The sequence below is a fragment of the Lutra lutra genome, chromosome X (genome assembly GCF_902655055.1).
Source record: "Lutra lutra chromosome X, mLutLut1.2, whole genome shotgun sequence".
Classification (NCBI taxonomy): domain Eukaryota; kingdom Metazoa; phylum Chordata; class Mammalia; order Carnivora; family Mustelidae; genus Lutra; species Lutra lutra.
The window spans coordinates 72,781,647-72,805,205 of record NC_062296.1 but is presented as its reverse complement, the minus strand read 5'-3'; the positions used below and the strand labels follow the sequence as shown (position 1 = coordinate 72,805,205).

Below are 23,559 nucleotides of genomic sequence, written 5' to 3'. Positions count from 1 at the left end.
TTCAGTCACTGCTCTAAATATTAATCAGGACTCTAAATTACCCATTAAAGATAAAATCAGCCCAAACAATAACACAAGGTGATTATCTACTCTTCATTTACATGTTCAAGGACAACTGTCCTGACCTCAGGCTCTCCACTCCACCTGACTAATAAACCAATTAACACCATGGCTCCAGGGAACGTAAGCACAATTTTTAAATCTATGCAAATCCCTAAGTATGCTCCACATTAATTTATGCTAGAGAGTTCTTACTTAACAGAGAAGTTTCACACATACAAACATCTGTCTGTGGATATCACAGGATGTATTTTCTCAAGTAGGTATCAGGACATGTTTTGCTAAAGTTGAAGATACAATGTTAACTCTCCATTTGAAATCCAGTTTAGGAAACATCAAAACCATGGGAACAGAAAACGCGGTAATGGTTTCCAGAGACTGGGAGCAGGTGGGATGACAACAAAGGAAGAGGGAATTTTAGGGGTGATGGAAATGTTCTGTGCCTTGAATGTAGTGATGGCGACAAAATGCATTTGTCTAAACTAACAGAACTGACCACCAGAATAAATTTAACTGCGTGTTGGGTTTTTTAAAAATGTAACTTTAAAAAAAGATAGAAAAAATTTTAAAACTATTTTGTCAGGAGTGCCTGGGTGGCTCAGTCAGTTAAAAGTCTGACTCTTGAAGTTGGCTCAGGTTGTGACCTCAGGGTCCTGAGATCAAACCCCTCTGCACCCCCCTCCCCACCCCCAGGCTCTGCGCTGGGCATGGAAACTGCTTAAGATTCTCTTTCCCTCTGCCCACCGCGCCCCCCTCCGCCTCTAAAAAAAATATATAAAATAAAATATTTTATCAAATGCAAAAAAAAAAAAAAAAACCAACTGGGGGGGGGGACCACTAGGTTTTAGAGAATTAAGATACCCTAAGGACCTTAGATAAATAGATAAGGAGATCCCAGGAAGAAGTTTTATACTATTCTTTATCTTAAATAATCTTTGCAGGAAGAGCCTTCCATTAAAAATTCAATTTATAAGCCAGTGACAAACAAGGAAAAAAGAAAATGGTAATAATGGCCTCATGTTTCCTTGTTTACATGAGTTTTTCTAGTAAGTTCAATGTGAATTAGAATTAATGGTGAACTGATTAAAGGGAATCTAGAATATTCTTCCAACTGAAAGCATGGCTCTCAAAAAACGGTTTTCATTAGCAGCTCTGACTCAACTCTTGTGGGAAGGGAAGGGAAAGATGGAAGGAGGGAGGGAGGAAGGAAAAGGGAAATTTGGTCATAATAATGAAATACTACTTTAGGCATTTGAGCAAGGCGGGGCACCTGGGTGGCTCAGTTGGTTGAGTGATTTCCATTCAGATCGTGGTATCTCACAGTCCTGGGATGGAGCCCTGCGTAGGCGCTGAGCGGAAAATCTGCTTCTCCCTCTGCCCCCACCCCTGCTGGTGCTCTATCCCTGTCTCAAATAAATGAATAAAATCTTTCTTAAAAAAAGAATGTCGAGCAAAGAAAAGGACACCAATTATCTTCTTTAGCAGTTTAAGCGTATGCATGAACCAGGTTTCAACTACAACACAAACCTACCCTCAGAATACTGAAGAAAATAACCATCACCCCACATTGAGAAGTTAACCACACAAACCACAACAAATGAAATGGGTAACTATGAAGCTAAACCCACCACAGCTGATAATTTTTAAAAACCCAGCAACTGAGAAGAAGTCAACTCAAGACAATACTGGTAATACTCTAATAATAAAGAGCCTTCCTGAAAAGCTGCAGGAATTCTGTCCATAAGCAGGGCCCATCGGAGTGTGGTGAAACTACCTCTATTTATGAATACCAAATTGCAGCAACTTACAAATACTGTAGTTATTAGTCAGTATCCATCAGGAGCTCAAGCGAACATGAGTTCAACATTTACCACCCAAAGGGGTGTGAAAAGAATGTCTATGGAACCAAAGGGCCCATATTTTGATTACTGAACAAAAAGCTAAAGGCAACCTAAGCAAAATAGAATTTTTAGGAGTTATTTTAAGGATGGATAATATAAAATGTGATCAATTGGCACGAGGAATCCTGTCAAACGGATTCAGAAGTGTCCTGGCACGGTATTTTCACACTCAGTGAGAAAACAGTATGTCGAGAGCCTCTAAAATCGAATCCACAGATGCTCGGTTACAGATAAAAGGAATTCTTAATCTTGGTAGGATAGGCTCATGTTTCAACACACTTCACATCACCAGAAGCTAACAGTTACTAAGTACCTCCCGTGTGCCTGCTGCAACTCCTGAGCGCTCCCCCTCTACCAGCTCACTGAGCCCCCCATGCACCCCCAAGCACAGGGGCCAGCAAGGTTAAAGGAGTTGGCTTCAGGGCATATGCACTTAACCACTCTGCCACTCACTACTACTCTAGGTATTCTGGAATGATTATTTACATGGGCGGGGGGGACTTGCTCCCAACAGTTGAAGTTGTAATTTATTCTCATTTCTCTATCATTCTCTATTACAGCAACTGTACATTGATGATATTCATTTTTGTCATATGAATATAAAAATTCACAAGACAGATGAAAAAGCAACTTACTCATTTTGAATGCATGAATACAACAGGAGGCAGGAAACAAATGTAAAATAAACAGTCTGGTGCCCAAGCTCTTGTAGGTGAAGCATCCTGAGTATTATACTCAAATGCATCTCAGCAATAAGTCCTTAAAATGTTTACAGAAGAAAACAGTACAAACTCTCAGGAGGGATGGGGGTAATTCTCAGGCCACTGCCCAATACCAATTTACAGATACATGACTCTTTTGTGGAGTCACTTAAAGGTATAAAGTTTTCCACCTAAAAGGCAGTATTAATTGGTTCCATTTGCAGGAAGACTTAGCCACCTGCCACTGGGAACGAAATCTTTTAGATAAAGATCATGGGGCATGCGTGGTGTGTGTGCGCATACACATGCACTGCCGTAGTGATAAGGGTGTTCATTTATCCATGTCATCCTATTATAACCAAAAATTCATATAAGGGATCATGTTTCTTAGCTCTTCGTTCAGCCTGGTATTTGAACCAGTTAAAGCCTTCTATTTCCACTCAGATGGCTTAGCAGAAGGAAATACTGGCTTGGAACACAGGGAGCTTAGGCCTTCTGTCTAGATCTGACATGATATAATTGTGGTATGCAGAATGCAGCAAGTCCTCCCCTCTCTGGGCTTCAGCTTTCTCATTAGAAAAAGGAGAGATGTGGTCAGTCTCCAAGGTTCCTTTGGGCAGTCTGTGTGACTCACTGCCAGGGCATGCCCGGCCTTACTCAGGTCACAAGAATCAATCGATTGTGACAGCGGAGTTGTTTCCAAGGATTATGAAATAAAGAGCAACCTGAAGATACATTAATTGAAACAAACTAGTTTCGGGCACCTGGGTGGCTCAGTCGGTTAAGCGTCTGCCTTTGGCTCAAGTCATGACCCCCAGGTCCTGGGATCCCGTCGGCGGGAGCCTGTGTCTCCCTTTCCCCTGCCTACCACTCCCCCTGCTTGTGTTCTCTCTGTCAAATGAATAAATAAAATCTTAAAAAAAAAAGAAACAAACTAGTTCCAAAACATCACTTTTACTACCCAAAAGAGTCAGTTTCCCACTACCTGTGTTGACCTCAGTAAGCTTCTAAAGCAGAAACATTATCCTGTTGCCTCATTTATTCTCAATGAAAACACCACTGTCAAATCCATGCATTTATGGAGAATTTTCCTTTTTGATAGCCACAGATATTACTTCGGGTCCCGGCTTACTGGGTAATTCCTGGAAAGACTGATACTGATTTTTAAATAAAGGCATAACATTGTACTTGCGCGTTATGGTGATTTCCCTTATTCTCTGATTTAGAGCTATTTTGGGGTTTCTTCCACAACTTCTTTTATTGTGGTTAAATACACATACCCTAAAATTTACTATCTTACCCATTTTTAAGTAGCCAGTTCAGCAGTACTGAAGTGCATTGCATTCATACTGCTGGGCATCCGTGTCCAGAACAGAGAGATCCAGACCTGAACTAAGCAAAGCTTTACAAGATTACCCAGTGAACCCTGCACATGAAAACAGCCCTCTCTCTTGGCCACTTCTTGGCTCTGGTCTGAATCAGAAGCGACGCCCTTCTAACTGTACCAACCCGAAAGAAGTAAGTTTTCTTCTGAAGTCAACTTCTTCTGTGATACAAGGAGCCCATTCGTAGGAGAAAACAAGGACTTCCCTCCTGTTTCCTGAGGGTTAGAAATAGAGGTCTTTGAGCACAGCCCTGCCAGCCTGGCCTCCGTCCCAAGGTCTTTACACTTCAGATAAAGGACACAGGGCATTTTCACTCCTGTTATCTTTCGCTGCAGCAAACAGCACATTTTCATTCGCAGTACACAGGGAAACGGGAGGTGGCTGGCCAGAGCACCTGGCTGAGGGAGAGTGTGCCACGGCCAGGACAGCAACAGTGAGGTGAACAAAATGATCCCAAACCGAAGTAACATAAACCTCGCCTGGCTCTGTACGCACAGAATGTTCCCTACAGCCTACGAGAAACATCTAACTGCCAATACTCAAGTTCTTAAGATGACCATTCCTCTTACCCCTAAGTCCCCTATGTTCACATTTTTTTAGGGCATCTCGTATTCCAGCAGGGACGCAGAACAAAGGCCTGTTACCTCAGGAGAGTGGACAGCAGAATCAAAATGTGCATACTGGGGACTGGGCTGGTGAGTGGGGGTTTGGGGACAAATTGAAGTCTTCTGTCAGCTCAGGGCCTTGAGGGGCAGAAGTAAATTATTCATCCATTTTTTAAAAAGATTTATTTATTTGACAGAGATCACAAGTAGGCTGAGAGGCAGGCAGAGAGAGAGGAGGAAGCAGGCTCCCCACTGAGCAGAGAGCCGGTGTGGGGCTCAATCCCACCACCCTGGGATCATGACCTGAGCTGAAAGCAGAGGCTTTAACCCACTGAGCCACCCAGGCACCCCTTATTCATCCATTTAAATAATAAGAAAAACACAACCCCCACAGATTGCCCATTCCATTCTCCTCAAAGGATTGGTGAGATTCAAGGACAGAATTCATGTGAACAATGGTCTGGTATGATTATCAGTAGCAACGGTAATGATATTATTTGTAAGCATGGTAGGTACAAAGGGTAGGGAGAACCCATTTCGTGGTGGTAAAGCCAGTGGTGGATGGTTATGGAAGCAGATTAGGAAAGGCCTGAGAATCAGAAAAATTAGGATTTATGCAGTGGGCCATGGGAAGAACCGGATTGCTACGCATGATACCATATAGCGAATACGTTTCTTTAAAACCGGTATGAGAGCAGTAAGAGCAATGACAAGGTCAGGGTGTAGAGAATACTAAGAGTGGCAAGGAAGGAGATCAGACAGAAGAGGTTTCTTTCTCTTAAAAACAAAAAAAAGTTAGCACTTTATTTTTTTCTAATTCTGAATGTTCAAAGAAGAAAATTCAGAAAATACAGTAGGAAAACCATAAGAAAATAACTTCCACCTGTTACCCCTGTTTGTCTCTTGACAGATATCCCCCCCTACGCTCACAGAAGACACTCCCAAGAGCTTGGAGACTGGCTAGCCAGGACACACTCACTACATATGCGAAGACAGACTGAGTTCCAAGTTTTGACACTAAGAAGACAGCGTTGCTATTACTTAGACAGAGACATGTGGTCAGGGAAGAACAGGGGCATCCAGCCAAAGGATGCGGCACATGGAAGTACAGGGACATGGCTCCTGACAAGAGCACAGCATTTGGGAAGGCAGAGCTTCTGTTCGGTGACCCCTTGTCCTGACTCCCACTTGAGAGAGAGACGATATCTTACTTATCTCTACGAAAGAAATGAGAACTGTATGATGTGATAAAAACGCTAACTATCACTGCAATGGCAATCACATTACAATATATTAATGTATCAAGTCAACGCATAGTATAGCTTACATTTACACCATGTAACATGTCAAGTATATTGTCTATTTCAATGAACAAAAAGAGCCAGGGGCGGCTGGGTGGCTCAGTCAGTTCAGAGTCTGACACTTGGTTTCAGCTCAGGTCCTGAACTTAGGGTTATGAGATCAAGCTCCCCCACCCCCTTGTAGGGTTCGGGCCCAGAGCTCAGCACGGAGTCTGCTTGTGATTCTCTCTCTGCCCCTCCCCCACCCCCTTCACAAAAATAAATAAATCTTAAAAAAGAGCCTGCAGTGAGGGTGGTGGTAGCCGCAGCCACAGGCAGTACTGTGGGACATGGGACAAGGGTTCCAGGGGTCGTCCATGGCTGTCGGCTGTCAGAGGACCTACACTCTGTCCCTTGCTCTCAACCTAAGGCACAGTACCCAAACAACTGTGTGCCTATGCATTTATAGCAACACATGTGTGTTTTTCACAACTAGAATTTAAAGAGTAACTGAAATTTGATTAAAGAGAAAACAATGCTTCGGAAAAACAACTCAGGCCATTACAGTTGCTTTCCAACTGGATTTTAAAAAATGAATCTGGATTATTTGTGGTCGTTAGTAATCATTTTATGAAAGTTACTTGTGTCTCCATTCTGGAACAGAGTGCAAAAAAAAAAAAAATCTAGAGGTACTGATAGCCTGTTTACATTTTGGGAACTCTGAGCATGAGGTGAAGAAATGCATTTATTTCTCCACGTCTTTTTTATATTTATAGCTACTGTGCCATAACTTGGCCCAACAATCCTAACAATATGTGGGCATTTCCTTGGGGTGCTTCGTTGACTTTTAAATGAATGCTGAAATGGCTTAAAACATGTAAATATTCACAACGTTCTGCCTCCTAGGCCTGTGGTTTTACCCTAGTCTGCGGCCAAAGACAGTCGGCCTAAACCGGTTATCTGCTTATCTCTACAGCTAGTTCTCTGGTTTACGGGATTACAATGGATTGAGAAACTCCATAGAAGAAAACAGCGCTTAGCACTGAAAAACAAAATTAAAAACAACAAAAAAAAAATACTCAAACTTCAAAGATCACTGTGAATAATGGGATACTGCAAATATCTCAATCCTTCAGGGCCGGTGCTATTACAAAGAGGAACAAGTTTTGACAACGAGCCATCCAGCAGTAGTTTGTATCAAAAGCCACAAAAATTCTTTCAGTCTGGTAATCTCATTCCTGAAAATTTATCCTAAGGGAAAACTTCAATCAAGGAAAACATGTTGCTAAATGGGTGAAGATGTTCACTACAACATTACCTACCTCGGCAAACAAGGGAAAAAGCCTACATGTCTCTTAATGGAGTGCAGGAAGACACTGTCTCTGGGGGCACTGACTGGTATGGAAGAGGCCACGGGATGGGATAAGAGAATGGACAAGCCGTGTGCTGGGCTACAGATGGACACCAGCAGAATAAACTGATCTCGTTACATGTAGAGTCACTAATCAGGCCTTCAGATTATAGAGGAATGCCAAGCTGCAAAAGGACAACTTCAAAAAGTGATCGTCACCGGCACCTCGGTGGCTCAAGCAGGTAAGCGTCTGCCTTCAGCTCAGGTCATGATGCCAGGGTCCTGGGATGGAGCCCAGCATCAGGCTCCCTGCTCAGCAGGGAGTCTGCTTCTCTCTCTCCCTCTGCCTGCCCCTCCCTCTGCTCGTGCTATTTCTCTTTCTCAAATAAGTAAATAAATAAGTAAAATCTTTTTAAAAAAGAAATACAGGGCTAAAAGTTAAGAGACTAAAAGACTCACCTACAAAAGTTAGTTTCTTTTTTTCTTTTTCTTTTTTAAAGATTTTATTTATTTATTTGACAGACAGAGATCACAAGCAGGCAGAGAGGCAGGCAGAGAGAGGAGGAAGCAGGCTCCCTGCTGAGCAGAGAGCCCGATGCGGGGCTCGATTCCAGGACCCTGGGATCATGACCCGAGCTGAAGGCAGACGGTTTCACCCACTGAGCTACCCAGGCGCCCCACAGTACTGAGTTTCTGATTTACAACGGATTTCTGTGGCTGGAGTTGTATTTCCTTCCTTGCTGAACCACTGCAGATGCCCTTCCCTCCCGGCAACTAACTAGCCATGGTCCCTGGTGCAGACAGACACTTCTTTTCCTCTCTCCGTACTGTCCTCTCTCCCAAAACCCAGAGTCCAGAAGCCATTGCCTCCAGAAGTTTCAAGCATCAATCGCCTACCCACCTGCCTGCACTGGAGCTAATGTGAGAAACTCAAGGTGTATGTTATTTTCTCATTAATTTCTAAAACACAAAAAAAGAAACATGTTACTTAAGAAGATGAGTAACTCACAAACTGGAAGCAGCTCCTGACACTCGGCTCAATGTTACTGCCCCCGAAGGACGCGACTTCACCCAACTGCCTTGGGATCTGGATAGAGTCATGCAGGAGGAGGCCCAGCCTGCGTTGGTCACAAAATCCTGTTGAACTTGCCACTTGCTTGAAAAGGTCTACAAAAGGAAGAAGGGCATTTCAACAATCAAAAAGCAGCACCACGTCGATGACGGCAGAACCTACCACCTACCTCAATTCCAAGCACTTACTTACTGAGAGCAGCCAACATTCCCACAGAGAGGGGGTTCCTTCTAATTCACTGTGCACAGCGGCACATTTACTATTTTTATGGATCAAGTTAATCATCACCGTGTGTATATATAAAGTGTGACAGCTTTTAAATAAACTATAGCCCTGCCAGAAACGTGAGTTTATATATAGTCGTGACACCTGAATTTTCCTAAGCCAAAATGTCATCCTTTGGGAAAGGTTTTATATATAGGCTATAACCATTATCATAAAATAAATATTTTAGCAGTAAGAACCATGTAACTGGTTCAAAGCACCATCCTCTTTGGACATCAGAGATTCAAAATAGACCCAAATTGGAACTTCCTTATGAAGTCCTAAGATCACAGAGTTTCTTGCATGTGTTCCCACAGGATTCGGTATATGTTCGTAAATTAGTTCCTATCACTTTATACATTGGTCTAATACATGTCTGTCTTTGGGGCTGAAGAATTATATCCCCCACGAGGGCAGGGACCGTATCTGCTCAGCTGTGTATACGCGAAGTGTCACGGAATAAATGAATACCCAGCACTTGACATGTTATGTCTTCTTCTCAGAAATAAAATCATTTCAATCGTACCTTAAATTCAAAAAGTTGCCAACAAAAGTAAATTCAAGGAAGTGTTTCCTTTTCATAAGCACATTTGAAACTCTAAGTAACTGAATTGTTTTATGCAGGTATCTAAGATGTCAATCACAAAAGCAAGACAACATGCACAGCATTTTACCATCTCTCTGATACACATGCACAGATTTTTCTTTCAAAATTATGAATTATCTTCTCCTATCCCAATCTGAAGTTCGTATTTTTGTTTCACCAACCTCAAAACACGTTCGCTCTTGAGTTATTCGAAACACAGGCTCAAAACTCCCTTTGGTTATTACGATGGGCTGGTACCATACCATTGATAAGGTTAGATTACAAACTAACCTGTAAATAATTCCACTATTTAAAGAAGAAAAACCCACAGAAATATTCTACTTTACCCAAAACACCTTTTTAAATGGTTAACGAAAGCCGTTCAGTTCTTTTTCTTTGGATCCGAGGATTAAAAAACTCAAGTGGAAACGACATAAAAGTGAGAGCTAAAAGGGCCTGTGTATTTTGAGACTTACTCCTGGGGGGAAATGAGCAGTAGGACACAGAGGGGCTTTAGAGAAATTCAATCTCTTTTATCTCCTGCCCATCTTTAAGCTCGGCACATCTCATCCCTGTGTGGCTAGGCCTTAAGGGAAAAGAGATAGGACATGATAGGCGAGGTTTGCTTAATATTCCTACCATCAAGACTTCTTACGAACCTTTAAAGGGGAAAAACAAGTACAGTCCTTCACAATGGGAACGAATCGCTTAGTCATTGCAACCACTGCTCCTCTAGCATTTGCTTTTCATTCGGATTCACGCATTTTAAGCCGAAGAACCCAAGAGCTAACCAAAAGGGAATTCTATAAGGTGATATTTACCCTGAAAGAAATGGCAAGCTCTCTGTGTCTTAAGTAATAAAATGTTAGTCACGTCACAGAACTGTACAATGTGCGCTAAGATGATTATAAAATAAACAATGTTTCTGGAACACGAATGCCAGATAGTACTCTTTAAATAAGAATCCAAAAACTAAGCAAGCACATGGATTAAACCCTCACATTTATTTTTCTGACTTCTACAAAGGGGTTAGGAAATCAGACTTTATCCTCTAGAAACATGTGTTTTATTCAGACACAGTCAATGTAATGTAAAATCATGCTTGGACTGGAGAAGTTAATCCTCATTCTCTATTTAAATACCTACCATTTCATGTTTGACAAGCAACGGCACAAACCAATTTTGAGGACACTCTAAAAGCAGTTCCGTATCTTACAAGGGGGACCCGCTATCACCACAGAACACGAGGCACTCCCCATCTACAACTGGGGTAAATCAGCCAACGTTCATAAAAGAAGATAAAGTTAATACACGAGACTTACATCTGTACTTGTCTTCCAAATGGGCTTTGCACAGAGAAATGATGCCAGTTTTAAAAGACAGGACCCGGATCCTCCCCGTTCGTCCCCTATTTCGAATAATCAAACCAGGAAACAATTACTAACACTTTAATAGATGGTAAACACTTAAGAAAAACAAACAAATACAGGAACTCTACTGCCCGCTGTTGTATGAAACCAATGGTCTTATTAAAATCTGTGAAGAACATGTCTGTTTATTATACACTATCTTTGTTATCTGCCTCATCCATCTGGTCTCAAATGTGACCCAAACGTGACCACTCTGACCAAGGAACTTTTACCAAGTTTCCCATTCTTAAAAAAGCCCCTACTTGAATTGTAACAGTAGCGCTACATAAAAAGAATAAAAAATATCCTTCTGTTCAATGGAGAGCCACCTGGGTGTTTAAATTGGTAAGTGGAAGGATTACTACTGTGCACCAAGATACTTTGGTTCCTCAACAAATTGCCTTCTGTGCTTACTGACGCCCCCCCAAAAAAACCCAGCACTCTGAGACTATCCTCAGACTGCCCCTGATAGAGAAGACAATCACTCCCTTGAGGCCACATGACACATAATATAAAATACACACATTTATCTTAAGAAATGTAAGATATCCTGTATTAAAGAACATTCAAATATATGATCTTGAAGAGCAATTTAAAAACAATCTACTGCTGTATTGGTGTTTTAAATATGTTTACACTTTCACTTTTCATATAAGGCTAAAATATAGCATTCTTCATGACAAAGGTATAAATGGTTCATTTTATCCATGGGGGGGGGGATGAAACATGAAAATGAAAGAATGTTCCAATTTGTAGAAAATGATTTTCAGTGATTTGCAGCTTTTACTTTGTTAGAGAAATAAAGTGAACCTTACATGATGCTTAAAGAGACAAAGATATTATATAATAATTCTCCCATTTAGCACTTCAAAACTGCAAAGAATACATCCCAACTGGGTTTACTTTGGGTGAACAATATGCTCAACTTTTAACTGGTACAATTTACTAAATCCCTTAGTCAAACAGGATCTAATGCCCTAACAACATTACGATCATTGGAAGATTTCCTTATATTTTCACCTCTTTAAGAATGGCAAATCAAAATTTAACAAGTAAACTTCGTAAAGTATGACACAGGTCTTCAAGGAGTTAAAATTGCCCCCAAATAGGGCGCCTGGGTGGCTCAGTGGGTTAAGCCGCTGCCTTCGGCTCAGGTCATGATCTCAGGGTCCTGGGATCGAGTCCCACATCGGGCTCTCTGCTCAGCAGGAAGCCTGCTTCCCTCTCTCTCTGCCTGCCTCTCCGTCTACTTGTGATCTCTCTCTGTCAAATAAATAAATAAAATCTTTAAAAAAAAAAAAATTTGCCCCCAAATAATTGCCAGGCAGGTAGAAGGGAAGCTCTATATACCCAGAATCCATTCAGATGTCTTTTACAAAGAGCACAGCGCCAAAACGTATGTGAAGGAACACCTGAGTACAAACCCTTATCAGAGCAAATGTTAAGGGTACTCCACAATGAAAATCCAGTAAGTTCAAGGGTTTCGTAAATAATTACCAGAATTAAACAGCCAGGTGGTCCTGGAATTCAAAAAGACTACCTTATCAAAATACCAAAGAAGAAAGTATACATTTTAATCACAGAGGTGGCAGAAATCTCCAACAAAGGCAAAACAGCTGGAATGCAACTCCTCTCAGAAAAGCTTCCAGATTCCCAAACGGGGTATGTTCTCGCTAGCACATGAAATGAGGCATGTCATCATTTTGAGGTGTAAGAAGAATTAGTCAAAATTAAGACCAATTACGTCTGCTACCTTCCTCAACAGCCTTCAGTAAGCTCAAGACAAAACTAAGAACTGGGGATACCTCCTGTGTGCAATCCAAGAGAAGTAAACGAGTATTGTCCGAGAGAGTGAGGAAGGGAGGTGAATGCTCTGAACCTTCCTCGGTTTGAGAAGCCAAGTTGGCTCCAAAAAGGGCTTGTTCTCGTTTTGTGTGGCTTATCAATTCACCATTCTCGGCAAAAAGCTCCTGAGTGTCAGCGAACACTCTTCAGATCTGGTGACAGGTGTGCCCGCATCTCCAGGAGCACATCCATTTCTGCCACCAAGTGGGAGCCGCCCCCGAAAGTGGATGGAGGAATGCAAATTACACAGGCAAGAAAAGGCTACACACTGACTCATTCTACTATTTGAAACATGAGCATGAAAAATGATGATCTCAGGGTTTTGTTTGTTTTCTGAGAGCAATCTACATTCCAGCTCTTACCTCCTAGTTGATCCAAGTATTTTTCGGCTTCGGTGAATACACAAATGATTTATCACGGGGACAGCACTGGGCACCTCTCATCCTGAGGACAGTATTTCTACACTGGGGCCCCTGTTGTGATGCTAATTACATCCACACCACTCTGAAAACTAAGCGTACCGTGGCAGAGTCCATAAAGAGCTGGCCATACGTACGTGTCATAAACATTCAGCAGCCAATTGAGGCACATATCCACGCAGAGAGGGACGTTGACCAGATTGTTGTGTTCTTGCTCCAGGCGATCATAAATAGTGGTCAGACAATTAATGACCTGCAGAATGTCCATGGGCTGGTCATTTTGCTTGAGGTTGTGCTGGTCCAAGGCTTCGCATGCCGCCGACAGGCTCAACAGATCCACTGCAAAAGCCACATAAAGATCACAAGTGAGTCCGCAGGGAAAAATCCTCCTTTCACTCTTTCTCCCTTTCCTGGGAAAATCCTGGTCGGGCTGTCTCATACTCTTCAGCGAACACCAAACCCAAACCCTATCCTCTTTAAAAAAAAATTTTTTTTTGAAGTCTAGTTAGTTAACGTATAGTGTACTACTGGTTTCAGGGGTAGAATTTAGTGGTTCATCAGTTGCACAGAACACCCAGTGCTCACTGCATCAAGTGCCCTCCATAATGCCCAGCACCCAGTTACCCCATCCCCCCACCAACCTCCCCTCCAGCAACCCTCAGTTTGTTCCCTAGAGTTGAGTCTCTCATGGTTTGTCTCCCTGTTTTTGTCCTGCTTTATTTGCCCTTCCCTTCCCCTGTGCTGACCGGTTTTGTCTCTTAAATGCCACATGACTGAAATCATAGGGTTCTTGTCTTTCTCTGACTGACTTATTTCATTCAGCATAATACCCTCTAGTTCCATCCATGTTGTTGCAAATGGCAAGAGTTCATTCTTTTTGATGGCTGTGTAATATGCCATTGTATATGTCTATATACATATACCACATCTGCTTTATCCATGTGCCCTTCGATAGCTCAGCTGGTAGTGAAGGACCGCAGTTTAAACCCTACCCTCCTTTGAAGTGGTTTGTCTTCACCCCCAGCACTACGTTCCACGGCTGGAGTATTCAGGATCTGAGGTTACTGTTAAGTCTCGCTGGCACTAGGTAAAGAATGTGGGCGGGAAGAGTCTCCATTCCTGAAGTAAATGGGTATTTCAGAGTTAAGGGGACCTAGAATGCTCTATGGGAACAGACTCATTTCCACTTAGTACAAGTAAGAAAAAAATCTGTTTTACTAGAAATTTTAAAAGAGCTCCTGACAGTACCTTTGTAGATTACTATTAGAGAAGTTCAGTTTGATTAATCTGTGTGGTTAGGGTTGTGTAAACTCTATTTCCAGCTATGCATTTGTAATCATTAAGTGTTTTTCGCCTTGAAATATCACTCACCTCACATTCTCTCTGCTACCTTAATATTAAGTGAAAAAGTCATCAACTTGATTAGAATTTTCAAAAGAGACACTAAAGTAACTGCATAATCTACTCAGTTTTTCGAGTTGAGGCTCACTTATTTCTCTCATCTCCAAGCTGTATTTTACAACGTGTACTTTTCAAGTCCTCTAAGAACTTTCTAAGATGGGGGGAGGTGTAAGTGTAACTTATTCATATGCCATGAGACAAAAATTTAACAAAAGCGAGACCTCAACCTTGTCGAACTGCAGCAAATTGCAAGCTTTACTCCCAAATGTCACGGGAAGACATTTTCCTCTAAAGCCAATTTATTAGCCAAATTGGAAATGCAGCAACAGTGCTTTTCTAACACCTAATACATTTAAGCTCTGGTCTGAATTCTCTGTCCTTGGAGACAAAGAATCAATGGTAATTAAGTCAATTTCTTGCACATCTAGGGGGAGGAGGCAGACAAACCCGGATCATCCCAGTCAGTAAACAGCTAGGCGGATGCTACACGGATGCAAATTTAAGGCTTCAATGTATTTTACTAGTTATTTGTGGAGAGTTCTAATTAAATGTTCAGGGAAGGGGGTGAATATAGTGGTTAATACCTCTGCAGGTTCATACCTATGTCGCGCACGTTTTTCTCTTTTGAAAAAGAAAAATAGTAACCTTTGAAGTTTCCCTGGAAGCCAGAAGGAGACCCGGTGGTGAAAGCAGGAGCGGTTTTTGTCTTTCATCCCAGCCAGTAAAAGCTCTGTGGCTTCCACGCAGTTTCCCGAAAATGCCCCGGACTAGCACTCACCCTATCAAAGCAAAGGCCCCACTCCTTTTGTGTTCAAATACTCTCGAAACAGAGAAATGACCTCTTTACATGGAAGCCAAGACTTTATTTAAAGCGTCAGGAAAGAACATAGCTTGATTTGAGAGGGAGGCAGGTAGGAAAAAGATCGAAGAATGGAAAAAAAAATAATAATGCAAAAAGGCAGGGGGCCTGGAGGAGGGGAAGTCCCAGTAAGCAGACAAAGGACTCCTAACTTCCTCACCCCCTTCCCCTTCTGTGTGCTGCACTTGCTCAGAGGGCAAAATATTCAGGTGCAGTATAGGGAGAACATTTAGAAAAGCTGCTCACCATCTCCATGAGGGCGACAGAGGAATGGCTTTCTTCCAAATACCAATATTCTCAGTGCAATTCTTTGTAAAGTGAAAGAAGGAAGCTATGGGTGGTTTGAAGTTTTTCTATTATTTTCTTGTTACTCTGCTTCCATCATTATAAATATTTTGTCTTACATCCAAGGATACAAGAACTAACAAGGGAGAATGTGCAGACTCGGGTTTGTACTAAGAGTCTCATTTACTCGTGATGGAAGAAAACAAACCAGTAGCAACATGGCACGGATTTCTTGTTACTGAGTCTACTCTCATCTCTGCACAGGTGAATGGGTAACACACAGAATAGGAAATCTGGAGTAGAAACAGCTCCAGAGGGGAGCAAGGCAATTGCTCTGGAATAACAGGAGCAGAGATGACACAGTGAGGAGAGAAATACTGTGCAGCGAACTTTGCCGAAACCAGCTGCGATTCAACAGAAGAATGGTCCCTCAGAGAAGACCGGAGAACACATTTCTCCCAAACGAACCTATCAAACACAATTCCCCTTTCGTGGAACAATTTTTCAAAGACTTGTAATCAGGTATCCATAGCCAATACTACGCACTTGAAAAGAGGAGAGAAAATCGATAGGGACAATTTAATTGCCACAGAGACATGCACTTAACTGATCCAAACGACCATTTGAAAGAATACAGTGAGATCTTTTGATGAAACATTAAACATAATGATTCACTATTTCTAGAAGCCTCAAAAAGCAACCAGCAGACACTTCTGTGAGACTGTTTTGTTGTTGTTGTTGTTGTTGTTGTTTTATCTCAAACTAGGAATTTCCACTGGGGGATGAATGTATGTATCTTCTTACTAGGGAATATATTTGCAAGTCATATAAAAACCCAAACATGTGCTAATATACCCACTCTTTCAAAAATTATCTATATAGTAGAAGATGCTATAGGTTTTGACACAACTGAATAGGGCCCATTCGTTGACCTTTCTCTGTGTCAGGGCTGTGGGGTTGAGAGAGGGTGGGGAGAGGACAAAAGGACTTGCTCTCCAGGACCCTCTCTGCCCTTCAAGAAAAGCAGACAAAGCAGAAAATGAAGCAGGATATTGGGGTGGGGGATACGGAGTGTAGGATCCCATTAATGGCTACTAAGACTCTGGTTGCAAGTAATCAAATCATGTTGATTTCAATCAACATTCTAGATTCAAATGCTAACTCCACTCCTTTCTGCAAATGCTACAAGTGAGGAGCTGAAGCAGGATTTTTTGTCTTTTACTGTCTCTTGGGCTCTGAAGACCAGAAAGCTCCCTTAGAATCCTTCTGCAGTTGAGAAAGTGGAGACCAGAGAGGAGAAGCCTGACTCTTAGAATTGTAGGACACATGGAGGTCCATAGTGTGGAGCACAAAGGGAGGTTGCAGAAGGCGCCCTTACAGACTAGACAAAGAAAACCATCCCACCTTCTCTACCAGGGAGAACAGTGGAACAAAAGAGAAGCACCAGAAAGTCAGTTAGCTTAAGTCCCATGGTGCCCACATCACCCCCAAGCTCATTTCACAAGTCAATGCAGAGACTTTGTGTTCATATACCAACAACCCCGGAACCTACTCTGTGCATACAGAGACAGAGGAGGGCACCGGGGGGTACCGGGATAAGCGCTGTGTGCCTGCTGGCTCTTGCCCAGGCAGCGGGCACCTGTGGGAAGAGAAGACTGCTGGTGACGTCATGCTGTTCTCCAGGCAGCTGACAGTTAGGGCTGAAGGGCTTTCCAAGCACATCTTTGGCCACCAAGAAAGTTGGTGCACTTTGATGTGGTTATCTGCACTGTGAGGGTTCATCTCAGAGGCTCTGGTGTTGGCCTAAGATGTTTTTTGCTAAAGGGCTGCACAATGCAGAGCCTGGATCAAAGCAAGGAAAAGAAGTGCCTTACTGTGTTGATGTGTAGCCATGGGTTACAGCTCATCATTACTGTTTATGCATAAAAGTTACACTGAACATTTTTCACCTGGTTTGGGGGAGACTCATGAGTGCTGCAGGGAGACTCATGAGGACCAGCTATGGGGAAAGAATGTGCCCAGGTTACCATAAGGCTTTAAGAAACCCTGTATGAAACTCCACTACGTGCTCTCTGGTTTCCAAAGTGGTTTGTGCTCACATGTGCAGTTCTTGATCCAAGAGAGAAACTGCATCCTGGTACCGCCCTTCCAGAGATCAGGCGCTCGGGGCTCGCACCTGGCTTATCTGGACCCTAGGCTGTGAGGCAGCCTGTGGTTTTGATCCTGCTTTTAATGCTGATGGGATATTGTAGCCATTGTCTTTAATGAACAGTACATTTTTAAACACTCTCATTTGGGTTCCGTGAGTCTTTAGCAACTGAGCCCTGACTGCTACTCCCAGTGCAATTAATGTCAGGTGTGAGATTGCTTAGGAGACCGCCCCCCCCCCAACTCATCCTTAGCTAAAAATCTGGCTACGGTATTACTGAAGAAAAACAAGAGGATTCTGATAGAAGGGATGAAAATGAACCGTCGCTGCTGGTTTCCAAGCTACCCCTGACTTCAAGTAGCACAGGCTTTGACATTGGTTATCGATGACAGAACTTTCTAATGGAATCTATAAGTGGTAGAACCTGAACTGGAAGAGCTAACAGAATGGATCAGAAAGGAACTACAAGCCGATAGCAGAGAGCAGGTCGACGAAAAATTCAGTTCCTTGGATGCATCGGCCAAGCTCCAAGAAATTCAGAATCTCCTGTAGATAGAGCTTCACGCTCTCTGGCCTGCAGGTGGAGATCTAACCAAAGGAACCTGGGCAGCTCTCACTTTGATAAATGGGCTACACCTGTGAGACCACTTGCAATTAAAAAGATCATTCAAGTGGGGGACTTAGCAGGTGTTTCAACTTCACCACATTTTCTTTTTCAATGCCATCCCTAGCTGTCCACGGACTGGGGCTACAATTAAGAGTCTCAAAGGCTGGTCATATTCTGAAACAGGATATTACGGCTATTAGTTGGAACCTAAGTGCAAAAGTCCCACAGGGATTGACGGAATGGATTACTCCTTCCCCACCCCTCAACTAGCTGGAGCTGACTGTCCACAAATGTTTTGTTGCCTAGAAACAGGGTAACCCCGTTTTTCCGTACTAACCCGATCTTGCCCTTTAGCATTGCGAAGAGACAGAAGAGGAATCCCCACTAGGCCTCATCTTGCCACCAGCTCCACACGCATGAGCCAAGTGGCTGAACCCAAAGGACATACTTCGTGTGCGGGTGGAAGGTTTGGACTAAAACCAATGATAAGAAAGAAAGGTCAGACTGTTGCTGAAGGGAATAAAGCCATGCCATGGGTGTTACAAAAGGGAAAATCCAACATCACTGGTGCCTAGAAAGAGGCTTAAACTGGGCTCCCTTAGCTCTGAGTCAACTCTCTCTTTGAAGAGTCGAGAAGTGGGGGAAAAAGAGTCAGGAAGTGCAGAGGGCAGCTGGCCAATCTACAGAACACGCTAAGAGACGTGAGCTCTGATTATAACCACGAGTCTTTGGAGCAATACTAAAGCAGCTATGTCTTGGTTCTTGTTTCACAGGACACATCTGTTCTTAAGGATCTGTACTGAAAAGTATCCTGTGGGACTACCTACCCAGTCAAACGTGAAAAACACTGATTTACAACAATCTGAAAGAACATTGTGGGGCCACTGTGACCATGAAGGTTTAAGAAAGGTCTTGGGTACATGGTAAAAGGTTCATATGCTCTACACCTCATCTGTCACAATATTACGTGTAAAAATAAATAGCTATTTGACCCGTGGCATGAGAGGAAAGCCACAAATGGGTGGTCGGACAACTGGAACACTGTGACCCCTAAGGAATAAAAGCCTAAATTGAGGGGCCCACATCCCTGTGACTGAAAAGCCAGAAATGTGATGTGGACAATCATAGAAATTTCTGTGGCATAAGCACAGCAACAACTATGGAGGAGGGATGATGACTCATACGATGTTAGCCTGGGTGACTGGACATTTGTGCATATCACATTTATTTCCTCGTCATAGTAAAGATGTGAGTACACAATGGCAGCAATGTGTCTGCTGGACCACAGAGCATGGGGCCGCGCGACATAAAAGAAAATAAAAGGAGAGTAAGGAGCTCAGCAAGGGGTCCCCCGCCAGAACGAACTGGCTCTGAATGGGGAAAGATACGTGGATGGGAGAGACCTCCTACTGCAAAGACAGCACTTGGAGGGCACCCAGCTCTGAAAGCAAGGTTAAGGATGGCAAGCCCCCTAGAACGGTGACTGGAAATGAAATCTACAAGGTGCTCCTTGAAGAGTTTCCGCATCACCACTCGGGGCCAACCGTTCCTCCCCTAGTGTGCACCTCCCGGATACTGGACACATTTGGAATAGGAGTACAGTACGTCCCCTGGGAGCAAAAGAGGTTCTGTTACAGGAGCCCTCACTTTGGGCACCAGAATCTGGGAGACCACGTAAGCTGAGAAAATTCGCTTGGCTCTGGTCCTCAAGATTGTTTTGCATCCTAAAAAAAACAAAGACCTGGCCTCCCACCTATGTGAAAAAGAACCCCTTGCCTATACGAGAAAGATGGATTTTATTGGCACGGACAATACAATGAGCCTGGCCTCTTGGGCTGCCTTGCCATAAGGCAGCCTGTGGCTGTGAAAACACATCTTGGTTCTCACGCTGTGGCCTCACTGGGGCCTTTCCCTGCACTAGACTGAAGACGCGTAAGCTACGCTGTCGTGGATCCGGGAGTCTCTGTTAGCAACTGAACCCTGTCCCAGGCCACCCTCGGTGCCCTCTCAAAAGGTGAGGTGGTTTCATCAAGACGGGACCAAGTCTTTCACCTGCTTTGTCGTGGCGAGGGAGAGTCTGGCAGCCGTGACTTTATTCGGACAACTTCAGGTCCTACCAACTCTCTCTTTGCGATTCAACTGTTCTCTATTTCTTGTTTGCAGAATATCGGTCACATTTATCAACTGCAGTACGTTGAGCCCTAGGTTTGGGCTCTCTCCAACCCACCACATGCTAAGAAACTAAATATACATGTATGCTTTGCTAACTGCATTTTTAAGTCTGCTCTTAGAAACTGGAGAAATTTTTAATTGTAGAAGACACACACACACACCGAGAGGACGTCATCAGAACTACAGATGGACAAAGAAAAAGCTCAGATTATCTCCTCCTAACTCTGGGGGGCGGGTATCAGCCTTAGGAAGCAGCTTACAAATCCGTCTTACCAAGATTTTCTCTTTGTCTCTGCTTTTCTGCCGAGTTTAATTTTCACTCACAGGGAGCTGAAAGGCAGTATGGAGTCATGCAACATTAAACCGATTACAAACTGGGGACATTACAGGCCAATGGTGAAGCTCTCAACTTAAATAGCAAATTCTCGATAGTGGATGAAATTGTGTTATTCAGGTTTCTGCAATATTGAAGCTTTGATAGCGAAGTGCAAAAAGACGACCAAAAGCTTAATGGCAGGAATGCTGCATATTTTCTAAAACATCAGTAATTCAAACTCTTCCCTGGCATCAGGACATCACTGAGATAACATCATTAATTTTCATTAAAGCGAAGTTGGTAGAAGCGCCCTTCGGTTGGAAGAGCCAGCCAGGACAAGTTTTATTTGCCAGTAGCACAGACAATGGCTCTTTATCATGGCTTCGCAGGCACAGAAATGACAAAGGCTGGAAGATAAACCTAAGCAAACATCAAATTAAGAGGAAATTCTTAAATCATCTACTGAACTGTTAGTTAAGTAATGTCACCACACATGTTTTCAAGAATAAAGGGACTGGAGAACTCCTTATTCTATAGTCATACGACATGTGGAACTCTATCATTCTTGAGAATCCAATATGTAACTTAGGTAAATACACCCTACACCCTAATTTGGCTGTGCCTAAATCTTTTTCAAATAGAAGAAAAGTCATGCTCAGAAAGCAAAGGCTGAGAATTTCAGATCTGTTTCAAAGTGGAAATTCTATATCCTACCCTCAGAGCTTAACTCTACTACAAGGTTATAAACTCAAATGGTCAAACTTTTTCGTAATATCAAATTCCCCCATTTCCCAACATCTACTGGAAATTTTAACTTAAACTGAAATGATAAAGTGAGACATCTTTGTGAGCAGAATTATTTAACAGAAGAAGTGGATAATGCCTAAATCCAGGGGACAAAGCAACGTGATAGAGAAGGACAGTCACCAGAAGGTTTTCCATCTTGTCTATTTCTGGGCTTTTTCAAAGTATAACCGGAAACAGCTGATTATCTCTCTTATACTTTCAGGATTTCACAGGAAGAGACTCTATACTAATAACGCTTTACAGTAACAGGTTCATAATTATCCCTTTATCGATGGGAAACATTATCTCTGGGGTGGGACAGAGCCAAGAGAAGAAAAAGAGGCAGAAGACTTCTACGCTCAGTTCTCTGACTCTGCCCAGCTCTCTGACTCCCCTCCCCAGTGGGCCTCTTTCCAGCTACGGTATGTTAACAGGTCCCTGAGGAAATCCCAGGTCTGGGGAGACCGTTAAAAAACACTTAAACTTGGCAGTTATATAGCTGAAAAACGACAGCTTCAGACTATAAGCTGTAAGGAAATGGAAGCCTCAATTTACTTTTGTTCATGCATCCATTCCATGGAAACATACGAAACCCTACCGCGTGCACTGGGCTTTGCGCTAAGGACTGGAGAGGCCCAGATAAAGATGAAAAGCTGACTCTCTCCTCCCAAGTAATTTCACTTCTTGAACATTTCTTCTCCCTCTCTGGGGAAAAAAACCCAAGCCAGCAACCATTCTTGACTGACTGCTAGCCTCTGCAGACCTCTGGTCAGGCTCCTTAATTCCCAAAGGTTTGGAAGCCCAAATTCACAGTTCTCTCTTCCCTGGTTCTGGCCCCGACTCTGGAGGATTTCACTATGGGGAGGGATGACCGGTGCATCACTCGACTCACTCCCCTAACTTCCTGTTTCATCTCTGTGCAAGTTCACATCTACAGCACCCACTCAAATGATCAGAGCCGAGATCCAGTCACCTGGACCTGTTCCACTCCTGAAACAATGTTTAGCTACGCTACTCTCTGACCACAACTTGCCAACCTTCCAGTTATTTCCACACCACCTCTTCCTATGCCTCCCTCAACAGTTAGCCCCTCGATCCCTCCACCTCCTGATTACCAGCTTCCATGTGAATTCAACATGGCCTTGACAGACATCATCACTTCAACCACTTAACCATTCTTTTGCCCAGATCTCCCCTTCTCTCGCCCAGCTGTCATGTGCCCACCTGCGATGGACCCATCTGGCTCCTGAGTACTGAGTGAGCCTGGAACAAGCCCACACCCATGAAGGCTGGTGCTGCTACTGAACACCAAGCAGACTGGGCTCCTGCTCAAATCAGCCCTCTTCTTTCTTCTTCTCCAGCAAGGTGAACCCACCCACAACCCTATCACCCTCCACTCCCAAATGTGGCAGAGGAACACTCTCTACCTTCCACAGAAAATAAACCTCCACATGGCTTCCCTCACCCTCCAGCCCCTATATCTCCTTAGCTACCGGACCCACACAGATCGCTGCCTCGCCACCCCCTGTTAGTAGAAGAGAGGTGCCCCCACCTTCTCTTGGCTCCTAGATTAATTATCTCCCTTACGCTCTGAGAAGTCCCATTTTTTTTATTATCTTGTTCTGTCTTCTTGTTGTCATGATTTAAATGGACTCAAGTATCTTTCAACTTCTAAGTATATACACTTCATTAACGCCTCCATCCACGGCAGCCAACTGCCACCATCACCCCCATCCTTCAAACTAAATTTCTCCAAGAACCAGCCATACCGACCGTCTTTACATCTGCTTCCGATTTATTTTTAAGCCCACTTTCCCACCTCCACTGTGCTTCTAAGAATCTCACTGAAGTCAGTAAGGACCTCCTTATTACTAAATCCAATAGGCACGTGCACCAACTCCATGCTGACCTCCCAGCCCATGTGCCCTGGTGGCCAGCCACTTCTCCCCCCCCAGGCAGTACCTGGCACTCGAGTTCACAGTTATCTTCCTTCTCCCCCCATGGCCAGTGCTTTGCAATTGCCTCTGTACAGCCTAAATAGTCTTTTCTTCCTCTGCACGCTCTCCCCGAGTCTACATATGATGAGCCCTAAATATTATTTGTCTA

At 43.3% G+C, this 23,559-nt stretch overlaps 1 protein-coding gene across 1 annotated transcript in view; it reads right to left on the bottom strand.

The window, feature by feature from the left end:
• The window catches only part of DMD (dystrophin), a 2,124,834-nt gene that overhangs the window by 81,357 nt on the left and 2,019,918 nt on the right, over positions 1-23,559 (bottom strand). The window contains 3 exon segments of the mRNA XM_047715765.1: positions 8,293-8,450; positions 10,528-10,613; positions 13,016-13,217. Of these exon segments, the coding sequence (XP_047571721.1) occupies positions 8,293-8,450; positions 10,528-10,613; positions 13,016-13,217 (446 nt within the window).